At 29.5% G+C, this 12,615-nt stretch overlaps 1 protein-coding gene across 1 annotated transcript in view; it reads left to right on the top strand.

Moving 5' to 3' along the window:
* Positions 1–2,008: 2,008 nt before the first annotated feature.
* LOC145269490 (mediator of RNA polymerase II transcription subunit 13-like) overlaps positions 2,009–12,615 on the top strand; it is a 292,786-nt gene continuing 282,179 nt past the window's right edge. The window contains exon 1 of the mRNA XM_080125217.1: positions 2,009–2,315. Coding sequence (XP_079981343.1) covers positions 2,247–2,315 — 69 coding nt within the window. The 5' untranslated portion in view covers positions 2,009–2,246. The remainder of the gene's footprint in view (positions 2,316–12,615) is intronic.

Here is a 12,615-nt window from a genome sequence, read left to right as displayed (position 1 = left end):
CTTTTACGACGTCGCCATATAATCGACCCTAACGACATCAGCGAACGAGTTCTTTTTTTTCTTCTTCTTCCCAGGACGAAATATCTCCAATGAAAGACTCTTAAGAAATTGTCTTGGGATCGAAGATAGGACTACAGTCGACTCGGGTTAACGGAGCAAATACCATCGTAACATGGTCGGGTGGAGACTTATTGCACACAGCTTAAACATAACACATACATGAAACAACACACACACACACACACGCATTTCTTTTTTTCCTTTTTTTAAAAAATTTCTCGCTCTTCTTTACACAAAAATCTGACTCTAAGATAAAAAAAAGAAAAGAAAAGAATTATATATTAAAAAAAAAATAACAAAAGAAACAAAACAAATCAAGTTGGGACATAACCACTTACATTGAACCGACAAAACAAATTTTTTTAAACAAAAAAAATAGTTGAAAATCAAGAAATTTATTTATTCGTATGTATTTTTTTTTTCTTCTTAAATCAAATCAAAGTAGAAAAATAAGATCAGAAAAAGAAAAATACATTTTTCCCCCTGTCTCATCATTTTGAATTCTCACACATTAATACAAAATATATGAGAATTAAGGTTGGACATTTGTGTTTCTTCCTTAAAATATTTATCAATCGGTGGAAATCATTATTACAGACTTTTCTTTTGAGAGAGAGAAAAAAAAAATCTAAATTACCGGAAGATTCAAACGAATGACAAGTATTTCTTTTTCTTTAACCCTTATTTAATCTTATTTAAAAACAGCAAAAAAGAAAACCCTGATGTTTTTTTTACTTAAAATATAACTTAATTTCTGTTCAATTTTTTTTTCTTTTGTCTAATTGATGTAGAAGAAAAAATATCTTGAAATATTTATTTATCTAACAACCCTCTAAAAAAAATCCTTAGAAGTGATAAAGGAAAAAAAAAAAAAAATAGCCCCCCCCCTCCGGTAAGTCCCGACCTCAGAGGAGACATGAATCCCGACCCTTGCATTTCTTTTTTCTACACGGTCCGATCGTCTTTTTCTTTTAAAATATTAAACTAAACAGCTTTAACGAATTTATTAATAACACACAAAGATTTTTTTGGCAACTTTTTTTTTTTTTTTTTTTCAAAATTTCTTTCTTATTTAAAGTCATCACATTTTCAGTTTTGGAAAAAAATACGAAACTAAAAGGTTCCAAATATCCGGAAATCCCAAAATTTGGAAACCTCGGAAAATCATGGATTTTAAAAATTACCAAAAATGTACAAAGGATGAAAAAAACGGGACTCGTGAAAGAAAGGATTGATGAAGAAAAGAAGAAAAAAAATAACATTTTAAAAGTATATGTCTTAAAATATATATCTATATAGATATTGTTTATATATTTATGGAGATGAAATATTTAAATTAAGTTATTTTTTCAAAGCTATAAAATTAACAAATTCAAAAAAAAAAAAAAAAAAAAGTCGGAGTTCTTCAATAGAAAGAAAAATTTCTGAAAGGATAAAAATAAGTTTGAGAAAAAAGCCCAAAAATATTTTTAAAAGAATTTAATTACTTACAATAATGTAAACAAAAAAAATAAAAACAAACACATGATCATTATTTTCAACACTGAAAAATAAACAAAAAAAAAACATTACTCATCAAAAATTGAAGTTACTGCTTTCTTGTTTACTTTAGGTAAAAAAAAAAAAAATGTATATATATAACCCCTTAATTTTTCTACACACTTCCACTTTGGAACACAAATGTATATAAAAACTACATTGTGTAAATATTCGTAACTATATTTATTGTCAGGTTTTATTATCAACGTCCTCTTCATCAAAGATCACCAATATCTTGTCGTATATTTATCTGTCATGCATATTTAGTTCTCGAAGAACAATTAACCAAAGTATTAAAATATATATATATATATATATACAAACCGGAAATTGGAAAGCTAGTCGACATTTTTGGCTTAAGAAAAAAAAAAAAAACGGTTTGTAATCTAAAACAGGAAAACGAAACCAAGAATCGATTTCGCCCACATGTCTACGCTTATGTGTGTGGATATATATTTAATATATACATATAGATAAGTGTTATTTTTTAAGTATTTGGATCCGACCAGGAGGAATACCAACTGAAACTTCTCCCCACCAAAAGAAAAAACAAACAAAACCAGAGTACAACTGCGACCAGAAAAAGAAAGCCGTGTGTTTTCTTTTAATTCTGCCCCTCCAGACTTGAAGCCTGAGATGGAGTGACCATGAGTCACCCTAATCCGTCGGGGAACGGTTGCTCTCTCGAGGATTGCTACACTAACCTTTTTGCCTTGGTAAGATATACATTAAAAATATATATATTAGGGTTTGTTTTACTATATACATAGATTCGAAAAAAGTTGTCAAAAAAAAAAAAAAAATATATATATAAAAAATGTTATCAAAGGCAAGAAAAGTTACTCTTCTACCTATCTGGAAATGTTTTGGTACTTATACAGTTTAGTCAAGACATGAAAATATCGAAAAGTTTAAATTGTACGTATCCGTTATGGAATGAAGTTCTCTGAAAAAAAAAAACTTCACTTAATTTCAAGTTTTGGGTTTGTATTACTGTACACACAGATTCGAAAAAGTTGTCAAAAAACAAATATATAACAAATGTTATCAAAAGCAAGATAAGTTACTTTTCTACCAAACTGGATATAATTTTCGTGTTTTTATTCAATTTAACATGTTTATTCAGCTCGAAAAGCATACAGTGTTTACCGATGTATTGGAAAATTCAAAATGGCGCCCGACTCTTTAACACGGTAAGTTTGGGAAAAGGTGTTATAAATAAACTAGACAAAATACTGTTAGAAATTCGCTTATGTTATCGTGGCATTGGCTGACATATATTCGGGGTGTTTTTTTTGTTTTGTTTTTTTTAACAGTATTTTGTCTAGTTTATTATTTATAACACCTTTTCCCAAACTTACCGTGTTAAAGAGTCGGGCGCCATTTTGAATTTTCCAATACATCGGTAAACACTGTATGGTTTTCGAGTTGAATAAACATGTTACATTGAATAAAAACACAAAAAATATATCCAGTTTGGTAGAAAAGTAACTTATCTTGCCTTTGATAACATTTGTTTTGTGACAACTTTTTGGAATCTGTGTACAGTAAAACAAACCAAGGTTGTTTTTTTTTAATTTTTATTTTTATTTTTTTATTTTTTTACAGCGAAAAAAACCCATTTGTTATGATATCGAGCAAAAGGTTCGATTTTTTGGAAGAAAAGCTAGTAATAAAGATGGAGGGGAGTGTCGGCGCTTTAACTGGAGTTATCTCCCGTGGCGTTCCTAAACTCCAAACAAAAATTCCAAAATATCTGCCTTCAAAGCGCTCTCATAAAAACGTTCTTCCGCTGTTAAAAAAAAAAAAAACTCGATCAAATTAAATGAAACTTTTTGGGTTTGTATTACTGTACACATAGATTCGAAAAAGTTGTCAAAAAACAAATATATAACAAATAAATGTTATCAAAGGCAAGAGAAGTTACTTTTCTACCAAACTGGATATATTTTTTGTGTTTTTATTCAATGTAACACGTTTATTCAGCTCGAAAACCATACAGTGTTTACCGATGTATGTATTGGAAAATTCAAGATGGCGTCTTATTCTCTCTTTAACACGGTAAGTGTGGGAAAAGATGTTATAAATTAAAAACCGGATGAAATACTGTTAAAAACTCGCTCAATATATGTTACCGTGACATAGGTTGACATATATTCGGCGGGTTTTTAATAGTATTTTGCATAGTTTTTTATTTATAACACCTTTTCCCAAACTTACCGTGTTAACGAGGGTGTGAAACGAGACGCGATCTTGAATTTTCGAATACATCGGTAAACACTGTATGTTTTTCGAGCTGAATAAATGTTACATTGAATAAAAACACAAAAAATATATCCAGTTTGGCAGAAAAGTAACTTATCTTGCCTTTGATAACATTTATTTGTTATATATTTGTTTTTTGACAACTTTTTCGAATGTATGTACAGTAATACAAACCCAAGTTTTTTTTTTTTTTTTTTTTTTTTTTTCTCTCTCTCGAAGATCTTCAGTCCAAAACGGATACGTACAAAATAACCGTTTTTCGATATTTTCATTTTTTTTAATGTGTTTGACTGTTTGACTAAACTGTACAAGTGCCGAAAAAGTTGTCAAAAAACAAATATATAACAAATGTTATCAAAGGCAAGAAAAGTTACTCTTCTACCTATCTGGAAAAGTTTTTTTAAAAACAATCCGTTTGAAAATCATAGTGTTTATCGATATTTTTGAAAAAGACAAATGGCGGCGAGCTCTTAGTTGAATACGTTAAGTTTGGTAAAATGGGTTAAAACTAAAATATACAAAATACTGTTAGAAATCTACATAATGTGTTACCGTGACATAGGCTGATCAGCCTGATATATATTAAAAATCGAACTCTGCTAGAAACCCATCCAATATGTTACCGTGGGTTATCAATTTTATTTGGAAAAAATAAAAATAACCGAGAGCTCCGCAGAAATGTTTTGTAAACACGGGGAGGTTTAACTTTAAGATAAACGAAATGGCGATTTGTTGTTGTTGTTGTTGTTGTTTTTTTTTTGTTTTTTTTTTTTAAGTCATTTTCAAAATTTTAAATATTTAGTTGCCAAATTCTCGGCCATTTTTCTTTTCATCTAACCCTCGGCGCTGTTTTTTCGACACGAACAAACGTTTTAAAGTGATTATAAAACCATTAAAAACTTCTTCCGCTAGGTAGAGTAATTTCTAACATTTGATTTTTGGCCACTTGTTCGAATCTGTGAATTGTAAAACATACCTTTTTATTTTATTTTAAAAAATTTTTTTATTTTAAAATTTGAAAAAGTTTCATTTTGCAGCTCTGCAGAAAACCTTTGTAAACACAGGGAGACGGAACTTTAAGATAATTATCATTTTTATTTATTTCCATTATTTTAAGAATAATGGTTCCTTCTGGAAACTCTTACCTATTTTCCTCCCCGCAAGGGCAAAGTTATATATGGATGGTAATTTAAAATTGGTAAGATGGAGCTGGAGCTCCTCCGAAAAAAGTGACATTTTATTATTTTTTTTCCAAAAAGGTACTTGTGTAATTTATGCACCATACTGAATATAACGCTTCTTATGGGAGGTGGGTTTGTTAACTATTCTACACTTTTGTTTAACAAGTTGCTATAAAAATTGAATTTAACTTGAAAATCCTCATGAAATATATTAAAGTTTAGCTTTTAAACTTTAATTCTAATTAAAGAAAAAAAAATTTCTGCAAATTGATTCTTCAAAACAACGTGGGAATTTCCCCCGCGAAATTTCTATTTAAAAACGAAACTAAAAACAAAGTTTTCGTGAAAAATGCGAATGAAATTTCCACGAAAAAAGTGTTTGGTACTTAAGCAGCACCAGTACCATGCTGAAATGTTATTTAGAAAGCCATCCTTAACATGAGGGTGTGTTGTAACTATTCTGTACTTTCATCTAACAATAAATTTAATTAAAGTAAACTTAAATACTATTAAAAAATAGCACAGTAACTTCTCTGCATAAGGCCCAAGTGCTTGTTTATTTTTAGGGTACTTTATGCACATATTGTTCTGGGCTGGAATAATAACGTTATTTAGAAAGCCATTCTTAACATGGATGGGAGGGGGGTCTAATTATTCTCAACTTTCACTTAACAATTTAATATAAAAGATTTCGTAAAACTTTAATTTTAAACTTAAAAATACTATTAAAAAAAAAAATAGCGCAATAAGCACCGAAAACCATTCTTAGCATGGTGAAGGGTGTTATGTGTAACGTTTCTTTACTAGTACAGAATAGGTCAATGTAGTAATACAATACATTTCCATGTGATTCTATATAATAAGTACAGTTTACTTTCTCGCCTAAAAAAAAAAAAATCGTAAAATTTTAATTTAATTTGAAAATACCATATTAAAAACTTATCGCGGTGCAATAAGTGCACAAGCATCATTTTTAGACTTTTTGGCGCCGTAAATTGTTGGAATCCTTGTATTTCGATAACAAACAAGTAGTTATTAGGGATATATTTTCGAGTGCCGCCATGTTTGTGTGTTGAACTACGGCAGCCCAAAACGCTCACTAAAACGACGCTTGACGTTTCGAAGCGATCAGAAAACGTCAGAACGGTAAGCGCTTTTGTGCTGCTGTAGTTTAACAAACATGGCGACACTCGGTATACTATCAGATAGAAAAAATAAAAAGAAACGGTGCTTCTTCGTTATCGGAGCGAAAATCGAAATATTGTATCTCGAGTAAAACCCAATGATACCTACTCAATTGTCATGTCGCTGTAATGAACTTATCCAAAAATTACGAAAAACGATATGGTAGAAAATTATTTTTGTTCTTCATTAAGTCATGGTCATAGAAACCGTTGTTAGGTCACCTAGGGTTAGGTATAAATGCGTAAAACTTTGCAACATCACGATAGTTAGGCAATACACAAGTATGAAAATGTGCTGGTTAAAACCGTTTTCGAAGACAATTTGCGAAAATTGAATTTTGCTAAATTGGGTTAGGGTTTCAGGAAATTACTTCCCTTGTTACGAGTCTACATCCCCCCCTTTGTTTTTTTAAAGCAAAACTCAAATTTTCGAAAACTATTTTAATTTTTGTACCTTATTTTTTTTTTTTTGTTGTAATTTTTGGATATGTTCATTACTGTGACATGACAATGAATTAGATACCATTGGTTTTACTTGCAATTCAATGTTTTGATTTTCGTTCTAAGGAAGAAACACTGAAAAAATTATAATAATAGATCTCTACAAAATTGGATCCTCTCCCCCTTATTTATTTTTTAAGTGGAAATTGCTCCAGACAATGTGTGAAGCAATTTGATGTAAGGATCTAATAAGAACGAAATATGATTATTGCAAAGATAGGTGTATCAGAATTTTTGTAGGAATTTTTGACACTCCTAACACGAAACTGCAAATAAAATATTAAAAAAACTCGTAATTTCTCTTTTAAAAGTGGGTTGTTTATTTTCTTTATGGATTATACTACCAAAATAAACTATTAAAGTTGTATAAAAAAATCTATCAATTTTTCTATTGATTCAATTTTTACGATATTTTCAGGGTCAATGTGAAATTTTATCCTCTTTCCAATAAACCGAATATAATATTTTAGACAAACGTTTTTTTTTTTTTTTTTAAATCCCCCCATTTTCAAATGTCTATTAAAAAGTAAATAATTTATGTACCAAAGTTTTATATATCACAAATTGAAGATAAAAGATCAATAAATAATATATTCAAATTTAAAACAAAAAAAAGTAATGTTTTTTAGAAATTTATCTGTAAAGTCCGAAGTTTAAAACCTTTTTAAAAAAAAAAAACTTTTTTTTTTTTTTTTTTTTTTTTTTAATGAAACCTTGGTCCTTGCTCCTTTAATTGAAAAAAAAATTAGGGCTTGAATGACATTTTTCGAGGAGTTATAAGCTTCGAAAGATGGCGAGTGGAATTATTCAATAGTTTTCATGAAATTTCTGACACTGCTATTGCAAAGATAGGAGCTGCCTATTGACCTTAATTTTGTAGAAAAAAAAAGCCATCAATCAAGATTTCCACAAGCCTGCAGTTCTTGAAAATAAGCTACTGGAATAGGAAATGATGTATCAAAACAAAGAATTCCTTGGCGACTACTAGACCAAGTCAAACGAACTGGAACAAAGGAAGCAGGGAATAGATCAGACATTTCTGCAGAACTTATGTCGTAATAGTATTTCAAGAAAACTGCAACTTTATTTTTTACCATCACCAAAGTTTGAGGTTTAGCTGGGTCATAACAATAGATAAACTACTGTCATGTTGGCAAAACCTCAATAAAATACTCTATCGTAAGAATTGCGAGAGTTAATATACAAATTAAATTTAAAAAATTTGTGTAAATGAACTTTCAATGATACTGTTTGTGTTTAGAAAGTACCTTTCATATCCGCCTCCTGGGCGCCTGACATCGTCAGCATCCTAAAAAAAGGAAGGCAAGTCGAACAAACGCAAAACAACTTTTTTTGGTGTTTCTCTAAGAAAGGATCTATATTGACCCCGAAAAAGGGGGGGGGGGCAAACGACGACACTAATGCCCCCCCCCCCCCCTTTTTTTAAAAATAATAACGTTATTTCAGCACTGATCACTCTCTGCATGACTGAGTACCATAAATCAAATTGAACATAATTTAAAAATCAGGGGGGGGGGGTAAAAAGTTGTTTCGTTTGTTTGTAAAATGACGAATTCAGCCCTAAAAATATTGTATCCCCCCCCCCACCTTCACACATAATTTAACTTGTTTTTGTTATTGAAATCCGAATATTCTAAGAATTTATGGCTATCATTATTGCAGTATCCATGTGAAAGACTGGCTTATATATATATATATATATATATATATATATATATATATATATAGATTTTGAATCACTTCTTTCCATCCTAAATTTCATATGAATGGAAATGTTGTTTGTATAGTCGTCATATGAGAGTACATGCCTTTGCTGTGGTTGAAAAGCGAAAAATGAACCATCAGAATTGACTTTTCAGGTTCACACGAATGTTTGTCGAATCTGGGGAAAAAAAAAATGCCACTCGGCAGTTTTTTCAAAACAACTTCGTCTTTGCATAAAACTAATGCTTTCGTTAGCAAAAGTAAATGTGGTAATAAAAAGATAAAAAAATAAAAAAATTCGTAGGATTCAAGCTGAAGCCAAAACTCACTTTCTAGTGAATAGTTTAAAATCAGGTTTGAAATGAAACGTTCTAATGAATTACGATGCAAAACAAATATTAGACATTTGTTTGTATCTGACATCCAAATGGCTTATTTTGACATTTGAAAATAACTTGGTGTTTAAGCAGGATACGAACTGAGAATTTTCATGTCTGATTTCATTTTGTTGCTTGTTGAGAGGCGACAGATCGATTATTTTTTTAAAAATGTCATTCTAAGCAAAAACAATATTTAATTGTGTTGAAAATAGTAATATATCCGAAAATTACGAAAATTTATCAAGTAGACAGTTATAGTCAAAAGTAATTTTTACGCAAAATTGGGTAAAATAGCACTTGCCGTAGATGTTTAAAAGTAGATCGTGAAGATTGCAGAAACAGGGGACATAACACACAAAGCCTATTTTAGATTACATCATAATGGCGTCCAACTTGCGCAGCCTATAGCGATAGACTTTATTACTAAAAACACAGCAGCTTTTCTACTCGATGAATTTTCGTAAGTTTTGGATATATTACTATTTTCGACATAAGTACGTATTATTGTTTTTGCTTAAAATGACATATTTTAAAGGTCTCTGTAGCCTCTATTTCAACAAGCACCTTAATTTTTACCGTATCTTATTAAATTGTTACAGGATAGTTTTTAAAAAAGATCCCCTCTTATGTTAAGAATGAGTTTCTAAATGTTATTTCAACACGGTTCGTATTCTGCATAAGTACCAATAATTTAATGGCTTGAATTAGTAAAATTTATAAAACAAAACTGACAAATTTATCGCTAAGTTGTACCGGTATAAATTATCCGGTATTTCAGATCCCCTTTCCTTTGGTAAATACACAATAACCCATAAGATGTACCTGGAGGGCCATGTGTTTTTTTTTTGTTTGTTTGTTTGTTTTTTTTTTAACAGTGAAATTACTCAGACTGAACATTTTCATCTTTTTAAATTATTTATTCTAGAATTTGTTTAAAATATTTAGTAAATTCATTTTTAAGCTATCTAAATTATTTAGAATGAAATGATTTTAGGGATTATTCCAAAACGGAACTTGTTGCTTAAGAAACGTATTTTAATCTTTAAAAAGTACAACCAAAAACATTAAAAACAGTAAGCTTTATTAAATTTCACTGTACACGTGAAACGCCGAAATAAAAACTAGACCGGAAAATATACTGACCATTCAAAAAAAAAAAAAAAAAAAAAAATTTTATATATAAACAAGTTTAGAATGATGCTAAGGGCAGATAACTCTAGTTCACAAATGTCAATTTTAAAGACAAGATAAATATTATTTTACCATTTTGGAGTTGAATATTTTTAAACGAAAAGATGGTAAAATGTTTTTCTTGCTTTTGATTTACATTTAAAGATTGATTCCCTGTCCTTAATTAGAAATTGAACTTTAATTCGTTAGGAGTGGGATCTTAAAACTTAGTAAAATTGAAGGCAAAGCATAATGTTATTTCAAAATATGAAAATGCAATTTCTAATCAAGAATAGATTTAATCAAAATTACAACGAAATTGGTACCCTCCTTTTTTGTTTGCAATTGAACCAAATGACCGTATTTAAATTTAATTTTATTCCAACTTTATGTGAAAACAGTTTCTGTGCTTATTTAGGACTTACACTTAATATAAAAACAAACAAAAATACTGAAAAATCCTTATGGTGTACGTACTCGTTACAGAACAAAGATGTCATATCCCCAAAATCACGTAAATTAATCAAGTAGTTTTTTTGTTTGTTTTTAACAAAGAAAATCAAATTTTATGATGAAACGAGATGGGGCTCTGCGAGCCACCATTTTGTTTTAAAATTCAAGGGCGACAATTCAATTCAGCTTCTAAGATCTTGTTTCTGTTCAAAATAATTAAAACTTTCTAATCGTTAAAAATCGTAAATTTTGATTTTCTTAAAGAAAAAAAAGACTATTTGTGATTTTTGGAATATGATATCTTTGTTCCATGACAAGTCCGTACATCAAAGGTTTTTTTGTTTTTTGTTTTCATATCTTAAAAAAATGTAATTCTGAATAAACACTGGCTGTTCATGTTCTTATATTTAAGAAATGGCTACTATTTTTTATTGTCTTAGATTAATTTAATATGTTGGTCACCACCTTCATCTAGCAAAACTACATTTTATGGGATCTACGACCCTTTCAAACTTAGGATTCAGGTTACTGGAGGGCCTACTTTTGATCCTTATCGAATCAATGTCAGAGCATTCATCAAAATAATTGTCTGCCATGAGTTATTTTCTCTTGACTATTATTTATACAAAAAAAAATGGAGACTACTTTCCTTGCAAATTTCAAAACAACTTGTTCAAGTTTTCAGTAAAACTTGACATGTTTGTCTCCATAACAAACAATTAGAAATGAAATTAGTGAAGATTGTCACAAATCATGATATTTTTTTTATCAACACACTTTAAAATAATACATTGTATTCACAGCATCTTTACAGATATGTGGATCTATAGGTATCCCCAAAACAGTGTGGAAAATGGAGCGCATGTCCCCATGACATCAGACTTGTGTTAACTAAACAAACTATTGAAAAGCAGAAGCGACTTAATGATTTTTTAAAACCTTTATCTTTTTCAAACTGCAATTAGGTCCTGAATATGACCTTAAACTATATCCAGTGGTGAGGTCCCAGCTTGCGGGCTTTGGGGAGTGCGGAGCTACCCTTGAATTGCCATTGCTCTCGGGTCCACTCTGACTCTGAGTGATAGTACCTGTTAGGGTCCCAACTATGGGTTAAATAGAGACTGACTTGAAAACAACGAATATATTCTATTAGAAAAATTTTTCTTCAAAATCTTTGGATTCGGCATTAAATAACCTGAAAAGGGTTGATATGCTGTAAAACAAAAACAACCCCCAAACTGCAATTAATTAATCTTTGTTATAATTTTGTTAGGTTTTAAGATTTACACAATTTAATGATTAATAATATAAACATTTGTATATTAAATATGAAATACGGTTTTACTGAATGTTCTTTTTGTTACCTATGGGCTTCCATATTTTGTTCGGTAAAAAGAGACAAACAAAATATGAGGGAAAAATGCTTAATATTTGTGCAATAATATTTTCAAATCGGTTTTAATCTGGCGATAAAATAGCTGACAAGAGCCATGTTTATGTAAAAAGTTAATATTAAAAAAAATTTCAACACAATTAAAAATCTATGTTGTAATGGAACATTTTGAAATAATGGAATTTTAATCGTTTTAATCTTTTAAAAATTAATGTTTACAAAGTTTCTTTTTCTTGGCAATTCAACTGATTATAGTATATATTAATTCGAAAAAACACTATTTTAAAAAAAATCATTAAATTTATATCATTTTTTTAATTGCAACTTCAAGGTAAATTTTTGTTCAATACATGTATTTATGGATAAGTATCAAAAATTTCACAAAAATCTGACCATTAGTTGATTTTTGCTAGATTTATTAAACACAGGCATGTTTTCACATTCGGAATGTCTACTGCATGCAAACGTTATTTTAAAGCGCCAATTATGTAAACACGATTTTTGTCCCACAATTTCATTATTTTCGTTCGATGAAAAATTTTTTTTTTTTTAATTATTACTAGTTTATTTTGCCCTTCTTCTAAATGGTACAAAAGTTATACTGATAATATTAACTTGTAATAAGGTTACATCGTGTTACATATAAGGGGTTAATTCTTTGAATTTGTCAGTCTCTATGGATCTATTAAAAGTTTGATTTTTTTTTTTTTTCCTGTGATCAACTTAATTAGTTTTAACACAATTTTTATATATTTTTGGATTTT

The sequence above is a fragment of the Euprymna scolopes genome, chromosome 45, assembly GCF_053919585.1.
Source record: "Euprymna scolopes isolate OS-2025 chromosome 45, ASM5391958v1, whole genome shotgun sequence".
Taxonomy (NCBI): Eukaryota; Metazoa; Mollusca; class Cephalopoda; order Sepiida; family Sepiolidae; genus Euprymna; species Euprymna scolopes.
Note: the sequence above shows the minus strand (reverse complement) of the source record. Positions and strands in the feature narration are given on the sequence as shown.